This window comes from Meriones unguiculatus, chromosome 8 (genome assembly GCF_030254825.1).
Source record: "Meriones unguiculatus strain TT.TT164.6M chromosome 8, Bangor_MerUng_6.1, whole genome shotgun sequence".
In the NCBI taxonomy this organism is placed as follows: domain Eukaryota; kingdom Metazoa; phylum Chordata; class Mammalia; order Rodentia; family Muridae; genus Meriones; species Meriones unguiculatus.
Window position 1 is genome coordinate 77,385,821 of NC_083356.1, and position 23,063 is coordinate 77,408,883.

General features: G+C 46.2%; 1 protein-coding gene across 2 annotated transcripts in view; it reads right to left on the reverse strand.

The window, feature by feature from the left end:
- C5 (complement C5) overlaps positions 1 to 23,063 on the reverse strand; it is an 85,121-nt gene that overhangs the window by 14,019 nt on the left and 48,039 nt on the right. For both annotated transcript variants that reach the window (XM_060390017.1, XM_060390018.1), the window contains exons 23-32: positions 20,693 to 20,782; positions 18,798 to 19,010; positions 18,297 to 18,372; positions 15,369 to 15,528; positions 14,162 to 14,257; positions 12,167 to 12,338; positions 6,972 to 7,177; positions 4,978 to 5,130; positions 1,208 to 1,270; positions 41 to 122 (exon numbers count right to left, since the gene is read on the reverse strand). In XM_060390017.1, the coding sequence (XP_060246000.1) occupies positions 41 to 122; positions 1,208 to 1,270; positions 4,978 to 5,130; positions 6,972 to 7,177; positions 12,167 to 12,338; positions 14,162 to 14,257; positions 15,369 to 15,528; positions 18,297 to 18,372; positions 18,798 to 19,010; positions 20,693 to 20,782 (1,311 nt within the window). The remainder of the gene's footprint in view (positions 1 to 40; positions 123 to 1,207; positions 1,271 to 4,977; positions 5,131 to 6,971; positions 7,178 to 12,166; positions 12,339 to 14,161; positions 14,258 to 15,368; positions 15,529 to 18,296; positions 18,373 to 18,797; positions 19,011 to 20,692; positions 20,783 to 23,063) is intronic.

A 23,063-nucleotide genomic window follows, 5' to 3' on the forward strand; every position in this document is an offset into this window, starting at 1 on the left:
ATGTGTTTGGTAAAGTCCTGCACACATCAGGCTGTCTTACCTTCGATGTCTTGGGTATCAATTTTCAAGTAAAAGTTGCAAAATTCCTCGGAGATACTAGTTTTGTGAACCACGGTTTTTACCTGTGTTGGGATACGGAAACAAGATTCCATGTGAAATGGGAAAATGAAAGGCGCTCCGACAGCCTTGTGGCCGAGTCAGGAGAAAGTGGGTCTGGTGCCCAGCAGAAATGGTGCATGTGGGTGAGTCAGTAATTCCACAGTCCAAACAGGAAGAACCAGAAAACACTCAAATGGCACCGTCTGGCCAAGCACCATCTTCGTCCAGATCCCAGAGAGTCAGATCTGAGCGCCTCACCGCCTCACTCTGCAGACCAGCTCCCTGGGCGCCCTAGCCTGCAGCCTCACTGCTCACCCTAGTCCTGGCCTAAGAAGAGCCGACTTCTCCCAGCTCCACACGCTCAGTTCAAACAAGTCACCGTAAATGTGCCTGGGTGAGCAGGGCGTCGCCAGAAACAGATTTCCGCTGCCAGCAACCAGAACTGAGGGAAACAGACAACCCTCTTTCCTCCCTGCCGTCTTAGAAACAGCCCTTGAAGCAGCAAATGTGCTAAAGGTGCAAGCATAATCAAGAGCGTCTATAGGACGTCACTTCTCAGGCAGTGCAATCCCAAACTGTGGACACACACAGGGAAGCGAGCAGAGTTCACGGAGCAGCAACCCCCAACGACTCTGAATAAATGAGACGACCGCGTTACATACCACACACCACATGTGTCATGCACCTCATGGAGACACACACACCATAGGACATAGAGATCTAGGTACTGTGTAGCAGCAGGGATATCAAGAAACGATTCATTAAGCAACGTTCCCACTGGGCAAACATCATAGGGTATATTTACACCAGCTAAGTTAGGGCATTAGATGCTGCGGTCTTATGGGACTTTAATAGATGCAGCCACTTGTTGGCAGAAATATCACGATGCAGGGCACGACTACATGCGATATAGAAAAAATTGCCACCAGTTATTACATAAGATGAGCTGTGAGAATGGTCAAGGCGGCGAGAAAGAATCAACTAAACGAATCCTCCTTTAGCCGTGGTAATCCGAGCCGTATCTCTGCGGCGTGGCCTCAGACAAGATCTTTGTTTTTGTCATGTCCCCTAGATACACGACGTTCCTTGGCAGCAGCCAGATACTCACATTTACAGTAGCCAGGCCGTTGCTGTATCCTGTGGTGACGACGAGGTCATCATTGAGAGGTATCTGAGGGACGGACAGAGAAACCACGCTTTCATTCTTCATTCCATGGAGGACGGCGAGAGCAAAGGAAGAGGTGGGGGTGGGGGTGGGGAGTCCTGATAGCCTCCTCTCTTGGATCGTGAGAAATTAAATGGTCCACACTGAAGAGCCGCACACAGCAGGCTCTAAAAGGCTCTGGGGCCTCACCGCTGCCTTCGGTATGTAAACAGGATGCCCTTCTCCTTAGCAAGCTTGCTACTTGAGGCCAACATCAGCCATATATATGATATCATAGATTCTATGTCAAACTAAATATTCATAAGTATACATGTATGAATAACGTGGAATTAATATATACACACATACATATATATCCATTGTAAAACTAGACATTTGTTTCCCTTTTCCAGGTGAACAAATTCCTTTTGGAATCTACTTCAGGACTCGGCGTCTCGTGTGCCGACGGGGATTGTTCTCGTAAGCAACGAGATGCAAGGCTCTGGACTGGCCACAATACATCTCTGGTCCTCTATGACCTCCCGCTTTGCACCTCTCTGCTGCTTCTGGATGGTTCATCGGCCCTGCTTCTGGCTGGCTTGTGTTCACTTAAACAGCACCCAGGCCCGGAACCCCAACCCCCTAGAACTCTATCCCAAGCCTCTGGCCACCTCACTTGATCCTGCTAAAAATCTATCTTTGCAGTCCTTCCCACTCCTCAGGAGGAAAACGAGTACGTGGATCCAGCTAAGCAACCCTCCTCTCTAGAGGCATTCTGTCAGCCACAGTTTGGGGACGCTATGGAAGAGATGGTTTGATCAGGGTCGAAGCCTCAGCCCTGGCGCCCTCCACACACGCAGCATCTTTGCCTGGCGCACTGGTGCGAAGGCGGCCCGACGCGCGTTCAGGTTGGTCAGCCACCATGCTTAGTAACAAACACGTTAAAGACCAGATTGAGCCATGAATAGAGTGCCCGTGCTCGCTACGCAACAACCTTACGCATCGCAGCCGTGGTAGGGAACTCCGAGCTAGGTGACAGCAGCCCGGGCTTCCCACAGAAACAGCCTCTGTGCTGAGGCCGTGCTACATTAAGATGGCAAAAGGCTCCTCACAGCATTACCCCTACAGATGAAGTCGTTCTGCCAACCGGAAGCAGGCTGTGATGGCTCACTCCAACTGTCAGCGTGACATTGGCATCACCCAGTAGAAGCATCTCAGTGAGGGACCGGGTTGGTCTGCCAAGGAGAGCCTTACTTATGCTAATTTGTACAAGAAGGCCTGTCCACTGTGGGAGGCGCCATCCTCTGGACTGGGTAAGACTGGAACCAGTGAGCGGAACATAGGCGTCACCACACTCACTGGGCCGGAGACAGCTTACAGCTCAGCCTCCTTGATTTCTCCGGTGACAGACTGTATCCCGGAACTGTGAGTTAAAACAAACCTTCTCTCCCCGATGTTGTTTCTGCCGGGTATTTTATCACAGCACAGGAAATGAAGAGAGGATATAGCCCTACTATGCTGCTCAGACCTACAGCTCCTCGCTAGAGCTTAGACCCAGAATCTGTGTTTCTGGTGATTTCTGAATGTTCCCTGGGAAAAGAGGCAAATTCCCAGGCTAGAGCCCACGACACTCCACCTTCAGAGTCCCAGAGGGTGAGAAAATGTGGCACAAATAGGTACATGTATGTCATGTGCCTGGTACAGATTGAAAAAGTCATGCCCTGGGCTGGAGAGATGGCTCAGCAGTCCAAAGCACGGGCTGCTCTTCCAGAGGACCCGGGTTCAATTCCCAGCACCCATGTGGCAGCTCATAAGTGCCTGTAACTCCAGTTTCAGGGGATCTGACACCTGAACATACATTCAGTCAAAATACCAATGCACATGAAATAAACATAAATAAATTATTTAAAAGAAAAGAAAAGGCCACACCCAATGCTTACAGTTCTGTTGCCAGATCTTATTTTTTCAAAGAATGGAAATCAGATCTGTATTTGAAATGTCTAGATCATAAATTGTTGGCATAGATCTTTGTCTGCGGCCATGTCCATGTTATTATTATTTCTATTAATATGCTATTATTGTTATAGTATTATATTATCATTATTTTGCTATGAGTCACTGGTTTACAATTTTTTTTGCTTAAGTTTTATTTCTCACATCCGTTTACTTTCATAAGCATGGATCTGTAGTGCAGGTAGACAGTAAAGACTACTCCCATTTGCTTATATATTAAGACTATACTATATATTATTAATATATTACATATATTAATATATTATATATATTAAGACTAAACTTACACATGACAATTAGAAAAATGTGCATTTGGCTGTGTAGACTGTCAGCAATAATAACATAAAATATATTTGCCTAGTGTATCTTTTTATTTGGGAAAATGTTATAACCCATTAGAGTTTTCCCTTAAAAAAATCTAGCTTAGAGGACTGGAGAGATGACTCAATGGTTAAGAGCACTGGCTGCTCTTCCAGAGGACCTGGGTTCAATACCCAGCACCCACATGGCAGCTACAATTGTCTGTAATCCCAGTCCCAGGGGATCTGACACCCTCACACCAATGCACATAAAATAAAATAAAATTAAAAAAAAAAAATCTAGCCTTGGAAAGAGACATGAAGCCAGGTGTCTAGAGATGCAGAGATCAAGTCCAAGCTGGCCACAGTTCGAGTGCTGGACTGAGGGCAAAAGGGATGAGCGGCAGGTGCCCAAACTCGTCTTTTGTGTCTCTGCAATGGTACTTTTGCGTGTGCTGTTACGTATGATGAATGTTCGTTACCTGACTACCCGTTTCTGATTCTTCTAGATTCAGCCTGCACACGTGGACATATTAAACCCCTCCCCTACATACGACGTCGGTCAGCCTGAGTCAGAAGGCCCCACTCTGCACTTCCATGTATATGTTTCAGGATTCTTACTTGTTTTTTTTTTTTTTTTTTTTTTTTTTTTTTTTTTTTAATGCAGTTTATTCAGGAACATTGAACAATCCTCGGACCCCGGGGAAAGCCAGCCCACAGCTTAAATAGCCTCTGGGTAGCCAACCCAGGCGTGCCACGTGGGCAATGCAGATAGGTCCACCTACATGGAAGCAAGCCAGATCCTCGGCCTTAGCCAAATGTGGAATTGTTCGTGACAGAGAGCACTCACCATCGGGAAGGTGGAAGGCGGAAACCAGCTCCATCTTTAAGGCATAGCATTCCGCAGCTCTCTACAGTTCCCCCTTTTTGTTTTAGACGCATCAGGCAAGAGTAGAGGTCTGATCTCTGATATTAGAAATAAATTGGGACTTTGTACAGATGTTCATTTAGGTGTCATCCACCCAAAGAGCATCAGACCCGTCCGATACCTTTTTCTCAGAGGCGGGACCTGGGGCATCAACCCGCATGCAATCAGACATGCTCTTCTCTGGGTCCAAAGCGGCTGACCCTGAGTGCAGTGCTTAGCCTCGCATCCTGAGCGTATCATTTTAGCTTTTTATGGTATCCAACCTCTTACTTGTTTTAATGACCGTCCCTTTCCAGGACACGAGTTCTTTGTGTTTTACTCGTGAACCACCAGTGATGAAGATGCAGAAGGCACCCTGATTAGGCGTCGGCAGGCACTCTGACCACCGTTAAATGCATGTTTAAATAGGGAGTAAAAGCACACATACAATAAGGATGGAAGAGATGGCTTGAATGGTCCGTTGGATTGCAAAGCATGAAAATCCCGTCATTTACCTCCACTGGCCTCCCAAGGAAGTTCTGGTCTGTCACCTTGTACTGGTAGAAATCACCTTTGTGTTTGTAGGAGACGTTGATATCCATGTTCAAATGAAGTTGTTTAACCAGGAGTGAATATTCTGTCAGGCCCTCGATGGCATTAATCGTATCCTAGCAACGATCCGAAAGGCACAGAAGCACATTTAGTTTATTTACGCATGCCCAGTGTACAAACAGATCCACTTTCTTTTGGAGACTAGGATTCCAATATGTAGACTTGAACTTGAAATGCTCTTACTTAACTCTCCCAAGCGCTGTGTACACCCTGCTCTATAAATCCCCTTCTTTGAGATGGTAGGCCGCAATGTCTGGAGGTGAAACTCCAGCTCACTGAATGACGCAGGTTGAGGGTCTACGGTGGAGGCACATGGAAGGTCGCTGCCCTCCACAGGAAGGACATTGTTTCCATCAGGAACAGGAAGGGAGTACAGCCTCAGATCTACGATCTCTACATATTCTGCACACGAATCCTCACGCCGTCCACTCTGAAAAATGCCTTTGATTCTGCAGGACTTCCTCTTTCTCACCCTTTAGTCTTAAAACCCCCCACACTGAGGCCCACAACTATCTCTTCCTAATAGTTTCAATGCTCATTTCCCGCCCTTTACACCATTCACTGCACTTTATAACACTTTCATTTGTAGTTGCTTGATTGCTGCCTTCCCCACTGTAATGTAAGACTCATGGAGCACACATGTATCCATGGCTTCCTTGGTGTCAGCTAGAGTTGACTGTGTTCTTACCAGTTCACGTGATGGTAACTTAATGTCCAGTGTTGAGAGGCGGGATCTAATGGGGGGTGTGCCAGTGGCACCCCTCTCACGAGGAGGTTGTCATTGTCTTTATAAAAGAATGAATTTGTTCCTCCTTTCTGCTCCCTTCCCCCCTCTCGCCTTTCTTCTCTAGTCTCTTTCTCCTTCATGGGATGACAGCAAGGATGTTTTTGCCAGTTATGGCCCCTGAATCTTGGTCTTTCCATCCTTGAGACACACAAGCTAATACATTTCTATTAATTACAGTTACTCAGCTGTTATCCTGCTACAGCAGCAAGACCACGACTGAGACAGTGTCCACTGCATTCAGTAGGAACACATGGTTGCTCTTCGGAAAGTATTTGAGGAAGGAATAAATGAACACACTGTACCATTCCAGATCTTCCTCGTCTTCTCCTACGAGCAGCTGTGACTAGATATTAAATGTCCCGCCATCCCTGTGTCTACAGCAGCAATGCTGATCAGTAGAGCACACTTTCCTGCTCAGCCTGGCCGTCTCCACATTAAAGCCCATCAAACGATCACCAAACCAGTCTGGAGAAACCCCTGTACTTCACACACACACACACACACACACACACACACACACACACACACCCTCGTCATCATCATCTAAACATTTAGAGAGCAAAGATGTTAACATTCCAGCTCAACTTTAAACACAGATGCAGTCATGCACCACTTGAAGACAGGGCATGTTCTGAATATGAACTGCTGGGTAGTTTCATAACTGTGTAAGCGTCGTTGAGTGTACTCACACAAACCTGTGTACAAGTTGATCAAGAAGCACAGTGAGCATGAGGCCTGAGTGTGCTGCTTGTGAAACATGCATGTAGGAATCATCAGTACCTTCGCTTCCATGACAACCACTATTCATTAATGAGGGTGTGATGTAATGCTCATAACCTACCAGCCTCCCGTGGTCCTTAAAGACAATGAAAGAAGCACCACTGGGCTCAGACGCAGGAGACATGGGTGCTGATTTGGCTGCTAAATAAACCTCCTTAGGCTCATTTCCTCTCCTGAATAATGAAGCTACCAATACAGACAACCTCTGGGCCCTGTGGTTCCTACCTCCGGTAGCTCGTATATTAGAAAGGGTCATGGAGGCCAGGATGAGTGTGGGAGGTTCAGTGTGGGACTCAAGAGCACAGATGATGCTAATGGATAACATGTTACCTGGGTGGAATAGAAGCCGCCTCCATACCTCTGCTCTTCCGACAGCCACTTGATGATGGGGTTCACATAATTCATCTCCTTCAGGTTCAGGCTGGTGAGCAACGCATAAGCTGTGGTTTCTACCATACCTGCTGTGCCGCTGTTGGGACCCGATCTGTCTGTCTGATGTGGAGAGTCTCTCCAGAAACGGTAAATGGGTGGATCACCTGAGGTCAACACATGACATTCCTCAGTAGAAGTAAAAACGGGTACCTGATGTGATCCTGGCACGTGTGTGGCTGCCTTCTCACCTCTACAAGTTCTCTTCTTCGTAAGAACTTCATCAAGGTGGCCAGCATGAAAGGAGAGACCATGATATAGTGGCCCTCGTCTCTGCTGTAGAAGGATGCCCACGCATGCCAGAGAGCATTTTCAGTCTGACCACGGAGCAGCAGCCTGGTTAGCTGCGACTTACCAGACCCGGGTTCTAGTCTAGCCTCTCCTTTCTAGGGCCAACCTAGAAAGGTCATTAGCTGTGTGGGACCCAGTCTAATACCTAAGTAGATAATATTCAAGGCTCAGTAGATGAAACTCACAAGAGACACACAGAGAAAGTATTCATAAACCAGCAAGCACTATTCCTAGATGAAGGATTATCATTAGTCACATTGGAAGAATGAAGTTGACATAATATCCTTGTCTTTGAAGGAAAACTATCATCACCTGGAGTGTCTGGGATAACACCCGAATTGGCAGGTAGGTCTTCTATCTTCCCCTTGAAAGCACCTATATTTTCATATATGCAATGTTTTTTTCAAAACACATATCCTCACCTATCTGCTGTTGCTCTAGTGACATGAAGCAATCACTGAAAATCTTTCTCGGGATAAATAATTTTTTTTTTTTTAAATTGTAAGGTAAGATTTTTTGAAGGTTAATCTAATTTTGAGGTATCTTTTTTTACAATTAATTATTATATGATTTACATGACTCTCAACAAGATATTTTTAAAATCCCACTCATACCCAGATTTACCATAGTTAAAAGAAAAGGTTTACTTAGGTTTTAAATATTCTTTGAACCTTTCGGTTCCCTTTTAGCTTTTAAAGTGTCTGATTTTATAACACATCTTGCAGTTATTTCGGTGCTATTTCTGAGGCACCAAAGAAGTGGTTTCGAGGTGTCAAAACTTAGACATTTTGAAATGATGACAAAGGTGAAATGGTGGACGCCATGCAGGAATCGCTCCAGTGGGGAGGCGAGTTTCCTGGAGACGGCTCACTGCCTGCTCGTCCGTGGTGGGTGTACCTCAGAGAGGCGGCCCCAGGGCCTTTGTTTCCGGATTGCTTCTTGCTGCTCTGTGCCTTCTCATATTTGTCCTTGCTGTAGTTCTCATGGCTCTGGCGTGGTGTGACTGGACACGGGGAGACCCTCCCTGCCTACAGCCTGGTGTGATTGCTCCCGGGGGGACAGCCCGCCCATTTGGGCAGTTTTTCTGCAGATCAATGTGAAGATGAACTTTCATAAAATAATATTGTTTACATGAATTAATCATTTTATTAGACTTCCTGATTTGATTTAAATAGTTTCTAAAAAGTTAGACTGAGATGTTTTTGTCAGTGGCTCTGATGTAGAAAATCTTGAGGAACAGTTTACAGAAAGGCGCACCCTTGAGAGTTGAGCTAGGGACTTTTCTGAGTTTAGTGAGCAAGAACAATATCCCAGTTGGCTGAGGTAATTCTCTCACTGTGAAGAGTTTAATTTAGCCAGAATATAACTCCATTTTAAAATAAAGATTTTGACTGGGAACTGAATTCAGGTACCAGGAAATATCACAGAGTGTACACCTGGCAGAAAACAAAGTTAACTCTCCTAGCAACAGCCTGCAGGAAATATAACAGAATAAATGCTTCATAGAAAATAGAGACAAACTCCCTGGCAATAATCAATGGGAATCGGTTGAGAATCGGGTGGGAAAATTCTCCCCAATGTTTCAGATATGGTTTAGAGAAATAGCCATTGTGATTATATGCCTTAGCCATTGTGATTGTGTGCCTCAGAAAGGGTCACCCTGCCCTGCTAAACTTCACCCAATTCTGTAACGCCAAGGCTTGTGCCCCCCTGCTTGCTGCCATGGAAACCCCCTGCTCACAGACTTTCCCTTTAAAAATCCTGTTCACTCAGAGCTCGGGGTCCCACTTCTCTACTGCTGCGCCAGTGAGACTTGGGTCCCGAGTTCGATCGCTCTCGTAATAAAGCTCTCTTGCAATTGCATCGAGTCATCTCCTGGTGGTCTCTGAGGGTCCCGTGAACCTGGCATAACAACTGAAGCTGAGCTTGTGGTTTAAGGTGATTAATTTCTTATATGCATTTTTGCCCTCAGCTTCCTGGTATGATTTAATAAAAATTGCTCACGAGTAGATGTGCACCTTGTGGATTTTAAGTAGAAATGGATAATTGTTTTCTACACAAAAGTTTAGATTTGTGAGTCCTCTAAGATTTTTATAAGATTATTTTTCAAGATAATTGATTCTTTCTTTGTAATTGCAAATTGCAGCCTGCCAGTAAAGAGAAAATGGCTGAAAAAATTACCTTGCTTGCTTATACTTTGTTAATCTGTAACAAGTTGCTTAGTTACAAATGCATATTGGTTCTTAGGAATAATTTGTTTTTCATATTTGTTTTTCACCCATAACACATAAAACATTTGATCATGTGAGGGTACTGGGGAACATGTTTTTCTTCGTATACTCATTGTAATCATGCACTTAAAGAAAAACAGGATGTAACCACATTGTGATTTTTGTAGTGCTTGAGAGATTTTTCTGGGATATATGAGCTGTGGGAAAAAAAATAAAGTTGTTGGAGCTCACGCTTTGGAGTTTGCCTCATCTGCCCAACACTTATATGTGTATATGTGCATATATAAAATGGGTGGAGCCTGTGGAGTTTGCTCCGTCCACAAAGTGTGTATATGTGTGTATGTGTGTATGTACATATGCATGTATGTACAGTGGTTGGAGCTCGCTCTTTGGAGCTTGCTCCATCCCCCCAATATGTACGGGTGTATTTGTGCATGTGTGTAAAATGGTTGGAGCCACTGAAGCTTTGCTCCACCCACCCAATGTGTGAATGTGTATTTGTCTGTCTGTGTGTCTGTCTGTCTGTATATAAGTGTATGAATGAAGTTGAAGCTTGTTGGAACTTGCTCATTGGCGCTTGTCTTGCTTCATGCTTCTAGTGTGTGTGTGTGCGCGCATGGCCTTTTTTCCCCTTTCCTTTTCTCGAGTAGCAGCAGCAGTCCCTGTCTGTCACCGTCAGTTCTGGCCTGGAGAGTCAAGCCTTTCATCCTCACGAAAAAGTCTGCTGGGTGATCAGTGGCCAGTTACAAGCAGTACTGCTCCCCAGTTGCCAGCCCTATGTTGTTTACCCCAGCACCACCTCAGTTTACCTGGTGGTGTTGAAGCTGTGAAATTTTAGAGATGGTCATAAACCTCACATAAAACTTACTGAATGTTTAGAAAACTCAGATTGGGATAGGGCTCGGAACTGCCAGTCATGCCATGCCCCAGTTCCTGGTGAGAGGTCAGCCAGGCCACACACTCCTGGGCTCAGTGGCTTCTGGTGGCTCGAAGAGGAAGTTAGAGCTTGATGTACACGAGACGGGCAGTCCTGCTGTGGAGGACATGGTTTGGGGAGGGGAGCAGCCCAGGCCCATTCCCACCTCAGCTCATCTGCTTGCCTGGGCCCCGCCATGGCTTAATTGGGTTTGTTCTCAATGGAACCGGTGTTGGATGGGAAAAGCTTGGGTAGGGAGGAAAGATGAATAGATGCCTTTCAGGGGGCGGGACATAGGTGGTTGCTCTAGCTTCGTCCTCTTTTCTGTCTCCCCAAAGTGTCCACTTGCCTTCCCACCATGAGGGCTTCACCAGAAGCCATCATGATGCTGGAGCTGGATGCTTGGACCCCCCCAGAGCCACTGGATAAAAGGAATCTCTCTCCTTTGCCCATCTCAGGCACTCCATTGTAAGAACAGAAGATGCACCGAGACAGACGCTTCCATCATTGCATAACTGCGTACGTAATCCTGGAGACCCCGTAATGTCCCCATTGTCCCAGCCTGCCCTCCATCACTCTGTCACTTCTTCCTGGCTCTCTCTTCCTGCCCTGCATCTCACCGCACCACAGTAAGCTCTGCACCACACTGGCCTCCATGCCGCCACTGGAGCACCAGGAAGGCTCAGGCCCCAGGGCATTTGCATATGCTGTTTCTCTATCAGAAACAGCCTTCTATACAGCCTTGGGGGCTTGCTTCCTCTCAGATTTACACTCACATGCAGTTATATGCTGCACAATGATATTTCAGCCCGTATGTGACATTATTCACTCCATGGTCTCCATGGTTACGGCACTCAGGTTTGTATGAGTATACTTTGGGGTGCTCATGCAATGGGAAACATTTCTCTGAATGCATCGAGTGGCGCCCAACTGCATCATGTTCTTGAGGCTCGCACCAAGGCCCACGATCACACAGCTGGGCTCCTTGCCGTTTCTCTTTTCCCTGTTTGATTTTTCTTCACGCCTGTTGTCACACATAGTTTATAAAATTGTACTCATTTCTCCTGCTTGCCTCTCTGTCAATTAGAATTTAAATATTATAAGGGCCTGGGTTTTAAACAAAACAAAACTTTATTTATTACATGTGTATCTTATGTACCGCATGCTTGTGGGAGTCAGAGACCCACTTGCAGGAGCTGATTCTGCCCTCCCCTCGGCCCTGGTGATTGAACTCAGGCCATCAGGCTGGGCAGCAGGAAGCCCCTTTACTTACTCGGCCATACTGCTGGCCCTGGGTGTTTTATTTTTGTTTTGTTTTGTTTTGTCTTGTCAGGAACTCTGGGTCTCCCTGCCTCCGCCTCTCCAGTGCTGGGATTACAAGAGCCCACTACCACACCCAGCCAGCTCAGATCTACTCTGCTGTCCCCTGAGTGTGGAACAGTGCCCATCACACAGGAAGATTCCACAGGATGTGCCAAATGATTGAGTAAGTGTCCTCCGAGCGAATAAGTGATTGAATAACAGGATTCACCACCTTGTGGTGTGACAGTTTCTTGGGGGTTGGGATGGCATCTGCCTCTGCTTTCATCCCACCCACATCCCACGTGTGCAGACTCTCAGCCAGCGCCTGCTGAGCAACTGTGAGGAATACGTCCTACCTTTAACCACAGCTTCCCTCTTCAGGGCCGAGACGATTGAACGAAACTTCGGGTGGGTTCTGTCTCCCAGGGAAAGCGCGTAGGCCACGATGGCCAGCGTGAAGGTGCTCTTGGATGGCAGTGCCTTTTCCAGCAGGAAGGAGTCCGCTTTAGTTAGCGCTGCTTCAATTTTCTGGAGGCAAGAGCAGAAGGCAGTTAACTTTCTTTTCCCAACATCAGCCTGTAAACTGATGGGGAGCAACTCTCGGGTTGCTGGCTCATGGCGGGCCGGGGATGGAGGGTGGGGAGGTTGGGAGACGGTGGTGGGAGGTGGGGAATATGAAGACCCTGGAGGCCTGTGAATACAATCAACGAAACAAATCCTTTAGAGAGAAGGGGTAAAGCCTAGCTCAGAAGAGATCACGTGCAGTTGTCCAAACTGGGCTACGCTTTGCCACACTGACTTCCTATTTTCCTTGAGAAGTTTGTCCCGGGAGTTTCTGATTCTATGCCTGGTCCAACCCCTGGGGAGAAGCACCGGTGTAGACAGGATTTTCATCCCGTGTCAGCACAGCTGAGACAAAGTCACGTGTTCAAAAGGATTATACCAAAACAAACAGAACCGTAACAGCAAAACAGACACTTGCTGGAGCTCTCTGACCCTCGAGAGGCCTAGGAAGAGTTCCTGCCATGTGCTGAGATCGCCAGTGAGCTGCTGTAGATGGCAGACAAGGGAAAGCCTGCTAGCGTCCTGCCTGGTTCCTCCACATTAGTGTGTGTGTGTGTGTGTGTGTGTGTGTGCGTGTGTGTGTGCGTGCACGTGTCCTGTGGGCATGAGTGTCAACCAGCATCTAGACCTCTGGGAGTGGGTTCTTGCTGATTATTTTCTTTACATGTGAACACCAATGCTATTGGAATTACCCAAACAGAATGCTTTTGTGTGTGTGTCTCTCCTTCAGCAAATCCCCTTTGGGGCCTGAAATTCGGCTCAGTTGTGTAGCCTGATCTATAGGACATATCTGGTTGACTTCAGCTTTGCAGGCAGGAGTGCCTAACCTTGGGGGCAGGCTTCTAACCCTTCCCACCAAGGGCTGTTATCTATGCTAAGCTCTGCAAGCTTCTTTTCCAGCCTTGGTTTTTACAACATGACTCCCACCAGACCCAGAGCTTCCTGACAGGCTCTGCTGCTGGCCAGCATGTCTCAGGGATCCTCCTGTCTCTGTCTTCCCAGGACTGGGATTACAGCTTCGGTGGCCGTTGGACCTCACTTTTTACATCTGTGGCGGGGATCTGAACTCAGATCCCCATGCCTCGGTGGCAAGCACTTTGGTGAGTGAGCCATCTCCCATCTTCCACCTTTGGAAGCTTCTATGTTAACATAAAGAGAGGTGGATCTTCTCTTTGCCACCTCAGCTTCCAAGCAAACAAAATAGTCCAACGTAAGAAGCAAAACTGATTGGAGCATAGGGAATCTCTGCACTCCTGAAGGCAACAGCAGTGTTTAGCAGGGGTAAGCTCAGAGGTAAGAGCGGGAACCAGAGTTCACAGCTGCCTGGAGTTCCAATTCCAGAGGACCTGATGTCCTCTTCTGGCCTCTAGGGTGGACAAGGAGGCGTTCGTGTGTGTGCGCGCGCACGCGCGCACACACACACCCACCCACCCACCCACCCACACACACCCACGCACAAAGATCAGGGAGGAGAGCCAGACACAGTGAGTCATTCTCCCACTACAGGCCCAGTTACGATCCCCACTCTACAATTGGTAATTGGTAACAGTAAGCAATGGCAGTCATCCTACTTAGGGCGTCGGGTCTATCAACTCTCGAGGAATCTAGACTACATGCTAGAATCTATCAGGCTTATGAAAACCTTTGCTTATGGACTTAAGGTTATTTCCCATCATGTGAGAAGCAGTAAAAGAAACATGTGAAAGGAGGTTTGCTCTCATGAGCCCTACCCACCCCCACGTTTGTGGTAGGCTAAGGCAGACCAGGGAAAGAACACTGGTACTTACCATCAGGGGGCATATATCCATAGCCTTTCTAATTCCAATCACAGAAAAGGCCGTAAGATACAAGGTGCTCTCTTGGGCTTCGACAGGCAAGGTACCCTAAGACAAACGGAGTTTTAAAAGAAGTGAAATGATTCCACTCTGGAATCAAAATTTCCACACATAAGAATAGGTATATGAAAAAGTGTTCGACATTCCTAGTCATCAGAGAAATTCAAACTAAAACCACAGGGAGACATCACCTTACGCTGTTGCCAAGGATTGGACAAAAAGAGAAGAGGTAGATGTTGCCGAGGGTGTGAAGAAAAGAGAACCGCTGTGCACCGTTGCTGGGGAATTAGCATAGACACTATGAAACACAGTAGAGAGTCCTCCAAAATTAAAAACTAAACTACTCTCTGCCAGTTCTACTCCAGGGCATATATCCAGGGCAAAGGGAATTAGGAACTCGCTGCACGCCTGCGCTCATTGCGGCACCGCCCTTAATAGCCATATTTGGGACATACACATTCTAAAGCAGGTTTTATATCAGAAACACTAACAGTTTTGGCAAAAGGACAAGCAAGTTAACTTTGAAGAAAGACTGAGACATGCTGTTGGCCTATGGTCCTCATTCTGTCCCTCCTATATTTCCCAGGACACACGGGCAACAATCGTTTCAGTTCCTCCAGTGTAGACTCGATCCCCTACTGTCAATGAAGGGGTCTCCCTCTCACTAACAAGCACAACACACTGGAAAATCCTTCATGCCTGATTCCTATGCTAATTGCCATCCAGACCCCGTCTAGAATCACCTGGAAAGGATAGTCTAGATCAGGGTGGCCTGTGGGCAGCCTTGTGGGTAACTGTTGGTGAGAGCACAAGCCCCCGTGGGTGGTGTCACTCCCTAGGCTCAGGTCCTGGACTACAGAGCAGTGGCTACAGCACTAAGGACCAGGGTGCCTGCATTCACCCCCTCACGGTCTGGCTAGCCTGGTTCCTGCTGCCATGATTTCCCAGGTCCAGTGGGCTGTGGCCTGCAGCTTGAGCTGAAATAAATTCTTTCTCGGAATTTGCTTTTGTCAGGGCATTTTATCACCCCAACGTAAGAAAACTAGGACAATTGTATAATTTTCCCTCTCTTCCTTTAGCCCCCCCCTACAACAGGATGGGAATAAAATGAGAGTCTGTAAATAAAACTAATGTTAATACACATATTTGATTTCCTTACCTGTAATTTTATTGGTAGATACTGGGAGTTTTCCTTGAAAGACCCATTTTCCAACTGACAGTTCTCAATCAGCCAGTACAGAGAATTACAGATTGAGTTTTGGTCCTGCTTCACATACTTAGCCAGTTGTCCAAGGATTCTCAAAGCAAAAGCTGTTAGCCTTCAAGACAAAAACCACGCCCATACTTCAGGACACCGAGTCTCTTCCTGGCTTTCTACTTACTGAGGGTTTGTTTGTATACCTTTTTCTTTAAAAGGACATTAAAATCGAAGACATAAAAATTCTGGAGTAAGTCATCGTTCTACAGGTGACAAGGGAGGACATTTGAAAAATCTCCAAAATACTTGGTCAACAAATACAAATGGCACACCTGTGACCATGACACTGTTCGCTAGCGCTCAAGCTAAAAATCGATTTCGGTGACAAAAGAAAAGCTTCCTGCAAGTTGAAGGTCACAGAGGTGAAGCAAACAGTTTTGCATCAGAGTACCGACCTGTGACTTCCAGGTCTAGAAGAGGAAAATCCCCAGAATCTGAGCCTCCCCGAGGTCCGACTTCCTTCCCAACCTCCCTGGAATAGCCATGTTCCTTCCTGTAAAGCCCTGCCGTGACTCGGAACCTCCACCTGACAAGGACGCTTTGCCCGTCTCACTGGCTTAGAGAGAAAGCGCCACCAATCCACCAATGTCCATGCCAGACTAACCGAGAGGACAGAATTCACGGCCTCTCTAGCTGCCCAGGAGCCCACTCTGGGAGCCCCTCTGCTGTCCTTCAGCTTTTTGACTCTCTTTTCTCCTCATTTTAAAATTTTAACTTGTATTTTTAAAGTGAATTTTAGGGAAAAAAAAATTCACTAGCAAAAACTTTTCAAAAATCCCAAAGTACCAAAGAATAGCTAATTAAAAAAACAATACAAAACAAAACAAAAACCCTCCCTCCTCTCTCGGTCCCCCTTCCATCTCTCAACAGGCAGCTACTGCTTCCAAACTCCAGCCAGCAAATGCAAACTGTTCATCTATGATGACTGTATTGTTGGCTAGCACACAGGCTAAACACGCGAGCTAAAAAACACGCGAGCTCAAGGCAGATCTAGAAGCTGCTTGTTTCAATTCCATCCAAAACATCAGTAAAATCTGTACATTTTCCTGTACTTGGGGATATATATATATATATATAGAGAGAGAGAGAGAGAGAGATAGTGGTTTTGTGTTTTACTCTAAGGCAGAGTTTCACTGCTTAGCCCCGGATGCCCTGTGGGCTGAGGCTAGATACAGAACTAAAGGGGAGGGTGTCAAAACCTGACTGACAATTCTGACTTAGTGGAGGACAGAGGGTTCAGCGAGGAGACCAGTCAGGGACCCATCTACATAAAAGTGATGGAGGTTGTGGACAAAGATAAGACTGTGCAAGAGAGATGACAAGAAATAAGAGGCCAAGGATGAAACTCTGGAAATCATGTAAAATTCACATTCCTGTACCTTTCTGGGCATGGTGGCACATGCCCACAATCCCAGCTCTGTGGAGGCAGAGGCAGAAGGTACAGTCCAGGCCCTGGTCTAAATAGTAAACTTCAGACCAGGGCCACATGAAAAGATTCTATCAAAAAATACTAAATTACTGTAGACTGGTAACTCCTGACATGTTCGTGGTGGGACCTGTGAAGTACTTGGCATGCTGGGAAGTCTTTCCATGGCCTTGAGATGCAGCCCAGCTTTGAACTTAGGCCCCTCCTCCCTCTTTCTCCCAGCTCCTGGACGCAGCACCATGCCCAGCTGTTTCTTTCTTTCTTTCTTTCCTTCTTTCTTTCTTTCTTTCTTTCTTTCTTTCTTTCTTTCTTTCTTTCTTCCTTCCTTCCTTCCTTCCTTCCTTTTCCTTCCTTCCCTCCTTCTTTCTTTCTTTCTTTCTTTCTTTCTTTCTGTTAAAAATTAAGCATCTTCTGAAGGGAGGGAAAAAAACCCTCCAAAAATAAAATAAATAAAACAAAGTATTTTATTATACTTAGTCTTTATATCAAGTCCAAGCACGAGAGCGTGTTTTGAAAACAGGCTGCTGTATAAATATTTGATTCTTTTAGGCCGTCTCTCCTTAAATAATCAGAATTACAGAAGCTATTCCTCATTGGATAAACATTTATTGAAGGTACGAGGTCCCAGGAACTCACGGAGATGCCCTCACACACCGCACACATCCCAGGAGGGATGCAGACAAGCAGGAGCGTTAGAAACAATTGGGCAGGATTCAGGAGCTCAGAGGGGAAGGATGAAGAGCAGGGTGGGGTGGGGTGGGGTGTGGTGTTACACAGAAGGAGACAACCGAGGAAAAAGAGGTGTCCAGGCAGCTCTGGCAGGAGCATTGCGGACTGTGCAGACGCCTGGAGGCGGATGCATGTATGCATGGTGTGTTAGAGGATGGATGAGGAGACCGTGGGCTCCCAGGGAGCACTGAACAAAGTGCATAAGGACACGCTGCTTCTCATTCCAAATCTGAGTGGCTCTGAGCCTCTATGCTCCAACCTCTACGTTCAGGGTAAAGGTAGGGGACAGAGGTCTGAAGTGAGACCAGTGAAATCGGAGAAACCTGGCTCAAACCGGGGTGGTGCGCGCAGGCTGCAGAAAGGCAGTGCCAGGGCCACACCCCTTAACTAGAGCAGACGTGGTTTGTAAGAGAAAGAGGCACGTGGAAGGAAGGGGCGTCAGTCTGAGCAAACGGCAGGAGGGCTTCACTATGGAGGAAATCCTTACGTTTAACTAACTGGCCGGCTAGCTGTGGAAGCCAGCTCTCTCCTTAGACCGCGTGATGGAATTCAGGCTGCTCGGCTTGGCAGCAAGCGCCTTCACCCCCTGAGCCACCTCCACCACCCCCTGGCCGTTATTCTTAACGAGTGGATCAACTACTATATGAAAATACAAGACAAAATCCATTACTCACCAGGTACTGGCGCTTCCTCCCTTCCACATGCTGTAAGAAGAGTCACTGTTTCTGTAGGACATGACGCTCACCACCCCTAAGAGGGACCAGAACAAAAAAACAAAACACAGCACTTCACTGCACGGGCTTGGCTGGATCGGCTGGGGACGCGAACCCTCTTTGGTGAGAGCAAGTGAGCTCTCTGGCCAGCATTGGGCTTCTCGCAGGAAGTGTGTGAACTGCTGGAGTCAGGAGGCAAGTGGAACACTCCGCTCCCTTTCAGAGACAAAGGGGGAGCCCCTCAGAGTCTGGAGAGCAGGTGTCTTGTTTCTCATCCAGGCGTTTTGGTAAGTTAAGCCAAAATGCCTCAGAAAGAGAGTATCTTCATGATTTTTTTTTTGCTGAAATTCTTTTATAATCAATCACATGTGTATAATTCATAACAATTCAAATATTATATTAAATGAGACATTTGCTCAAAGTCTGTAAAAATGACGTATAAAAATATATATATTTTTTTACCTTCTTTTATTTTTTTCTGCAGGTTCTGTTTTCTAGCTAATGAATCAGGATAAAAAATATCCCAATGGTTTCCTGCTTCCAGGTAGTGGAAAACATAGAACACGGGGACGATGCTCATGAGCTCTGCCTCCGCACTTCCCCGGGGGAGATGGGTCAGGAGGTTGATGCCTTCCTTACTCAGAACCGTGGACAGGATTTCCCCTATGAGAAGTCCTGAAACAAACAAACGTAGTTTCTTATCAATCTGACATCGGGGCTGCGCACGATCAAAGGCCCTTTCTAGTTCTGATAATCTGGGATTCCAGTACCTGACCTGAGATGACATGTGGCCAGGACATTCTGTCAAGTTGGGGACTGTGCTGAAGCCCCAGGGCAACCATCAAAGGTGCCCTTCCTGCAGGCTCCCTGGAGCAGACAACCCTGCTCTGGTTTGAATGCATCTGTCCTTCCGTCTGCTGAGACCTAATCCACAGAGGTGATGGTGTGAGAAGGTGGGGCTTTTCTGGAGGGTGTGAGGGAGCCATCCACCCTTTGACACTTTGCCCTTCCGCCCTTCGCTCTGTGAGGGTGGCCCAGCAGCTGGACAAACAGAGAGCAACCCTTGCCAGGTGCTCCGTTACCTTGGACTTGGCCTTGCAAACCTCCAGACTCTGAGCCTGCCCTTTAAAATTACCCAGACTCTGGTATTTCAGTATAGCTGCACAACCTGCCACCCCAGCACTGAAGCTTGGAAATAGAGCTGGCGCCTCACGGCCATTTGCAGGTCGTAAGGTGGGGCAGTGCTGGCCGCTGGGACCATGGGAAATGAAGTACTGAAGTACATGCACCCCTCTCTAGAGAAGTCACTGGGCTAACAATAGGTACCCACCCTTCAGAGGAGAACAATTTCCAGTTAAATTAGGGGAAGAGAGCTGGGAAAGTCATCAGATGTGTGAAAGTTAGGAAAAATGGAAGAATGGGGTCTATCAAAAACCAATTTATGTGTGTGGATGAAGAAAAGTGAAGACTGTGAAAGGGTTAGGCTAACTTTGTAACCTGTGTATCTTCTAAAGCCTATAGTTTTGAGTTTTAGGTTCAGGTTAAGCTAAAGCCTCTTAGTACCTTTCCAGAGAACGGAGAAATGTGACCCTATCTGTGAGGACAGATATTAAAAAGGCAAGCAAGTGATGACCTTCACTCAGTAAAAAGAAGGACCAGACCCTTATCTTCGAGATAGTATTTCTTAGCAACGAACCTAGACTTCTTCTGAGTAGCTTCTGACCTCCAGCCAAAAGTCCGAAGCCCCAATCTTCAAGGATGAGCTAACCACCCCTACTTTCAACTGCAGCTGCATCCACACTTGGCAGGACTGGCCAAGCTTGAGCACCTAAGACTAACCAATTATCTTACTTTATAGCTTCCTCATCCAATCCTAAATTGCCAAAACTGCAACTTCAAATTTCCCGCAATTTTTCTTTTAAAAACCTAAGGTCTTTGTCTCCCGGTGCCACTCTTTGCTGACGGGCAGGGGTGACCCCGTTGTCCAATGGTTAATAAACCTCTTGCTTTTGCAACGAGTCGTGGTCTGTGGAGGTTTCTGGGAAGGTCACGATCTTGAATTCCTGAGCTGTGAGACCCCAGGTCTTACAACTGCAGTGATCACGAATACATTTGATTGGAAGCACAGAGAAAAAAAAATCAGAAAAATTAGATTTGTTTATCTATTTGCTCTGGAGACAGGATTGCTTAGACTGGCCTCCACTGCGATGACACTCAATTTCTGATCTTCCTGCGTCATCTCCCAGGGTTGGGATTACAGGCGTGCACCACCATACCCAGCGCTTCAAGAATGTGAGGCAGCCACTCTGCCAACTGAGCTTCATCTCTGGCCACATAAGTTGGATTTATTAATTTACCTTTTACACTCAAAATCCTTTTGACTTTGGTTTTGGGGACCAAATCTAATGGTATCCTGTATGGAAATTCCTTTCGTCTGCTTACAGTTCCTGTAAAAAATAATAATAATACAAAGACATATTGGCCCACAGCTTTTAAGGGAAATAATTATTTTTAAATTATATATCTACTAACAAGTATTTTTTTCAAAATAAAACTCATTTATAATAACAACATTAAAGTTTTTTAAAAGAGAAAATAGTCAAAGATTCTAATCAAACCCTAGGCTTGTAAAATTGCCTTAAACAAAACACTAAATTTGACGTAAGATTCCTAGTCTTTATAAGGCCTGAGATAAATGAGTTAGAGCGACATTACCCACTAGAAAGAGGTAGCATGCCCCAAATAAAATTGGCACGTAATTTCTGGGTTGTCTGAACATCAAGCTCCATTGGGAAGCATGTTCAAATGTTCTTCCTACTTTCCCTCCCAGACGGACTTAAGCAATTTTCTCTATGCACACAGCTCCACAGTTTCCGAATGTAAGTGTAAAAGAATATCAGATTATAGGGGCACTCTATTTTATGCCATAAATAGTATCATACTAGCGGTTAACACAGGGATTCATGACTATTTCAAGTGCTAACAGTAACTGGCTGTGAGTAATAGAGATGGGCCCTCTGTATGAACCCCAACCCCTAGGCTCAGGGAACATCTTGGAAGATGGGGCATAAAGAAAGAATGTAAGAACCAGAAGATGGGGAAGAGTACTGTGAAATGCTGTCTTCTAGCTGTGACATGACTCTTGCCCTCATAAACTCGCAGCAGCTGTGTTTATTTGCTCAGGATCAAGCTAGTTAAGATGTCCAGCATGGATGAGGAAGGGGTCCCTGAGGCCAGTTGTGTAGTAACAGTTTCCTCTGAGATTGAAATATCCCATCCTGTAGAAAGCTCCTTAAGCAGGTAGATAAACAACTCAAAATAGCCCCAGGAAGTTCCTGAAACTGAACAGATTCACTAGGCCCCTCAGAAGAAGAAGAAGAAGAAGAAGAAGAAGAAGAAGAAGAAGAAGAAGAAGAAGAAGAAGAAGAAGAAGAAGAAGAAGAAGAAGAAGAAACCAACTGACCTGCCTGAAAGAGGTTTAGATCAACTGAGGCACCCGGAAATTACACTTTCCAACCTGTTGAACTGCCTACAGGCTGTGCAGTATGCTCTTGGTTCCCAGCTTTTGTGAACTATCACCCATGCTAGGGTGGACTTTGATATGTGAGTCATGTCTGCTCCTGTATGTAACCCCTTATTCATATTCCTATAAGGAACCCCTGTATAACTCACTGGTTCACCAAGCTGAACTTTGGTGGTATTTATACTTTGGTCTATTGTGGGTTCCCTGTGGTGGGTAAGTGGATGTGTGCTGAATCACCCCAGGGGAAGTACTATCACACAGCAGACCCTACCCTTCCCCGGGGGAGCTACTAGCAATTGAGGGCTACTGTCGGAGGAAGATTCAGTCTTCTTTAGGAAGGTAGACATTGGTAAGTTGCCCATACCGTGATGGGTGACTTCATACCTATGAATATATCGGCCACACTGATTGGACCCAGTGGCCTAAAATTAAAAAATAATTAAATAAATGAACTTAAAATATTAAAAGTTACTAATAAATAAAAATAACTTTTTAAGAGGGCCTGAATTGGAAGGGAGATGTGCTGAGAGATGCTGAGGCAGGGGAATAGTAGAGATTAGCTATGATCAAGATACATTGTGTACATGTACTGAAAGGGTTAGGCTAACTTTGTAACCTGTGTGTCTTCTAAAGCCTATAGTTTTGAGTTTTAGGCTCAGGTTAAGCTAAAGCCTCTTAGTACCTTTCCAGAGAATGGAGGAATGTGAGCCTATCTGTGAGGACAGTTATTAAAAAAAGGGCAAGCAAGCAATGACCTTCACTCAGCAAAAAGAAGGACCAGACCCTTGTCCTTGAGATAGCATTTCTTAGCAACGAACCCAGACTTCTGAGCTTTTGACCTGCAGCCAAGAGTCTGCAGCCCTAATCTTCAAGGATGAGCTAACCACCCCTACCTTAAATTGCAGCTGCATCCACACTTGGCAGGACTGGCCAAGCTTGAGCACCTAAGACTAACCAATTATCTTACTTTATAGCTTCCTCATCCAATCCTAAATTGCCAAGACTGCAACTTCAAATCTCCCACAATTTTTCTTTTAAAAACCTAAAGGCCTTTGTCTTCCGGTGCCACTCTTTGCTGACGGGCAGGGGTGACCCCATTGCGCAATGGTTAATAAACCTCTTGCTTTTGCAATGAGTCTTGGTCTGGGGGAGTTTCTGGGAAGGGCGCGATCTTAAACTCCTGAGCTGTGAGACCCCAGGTCTTA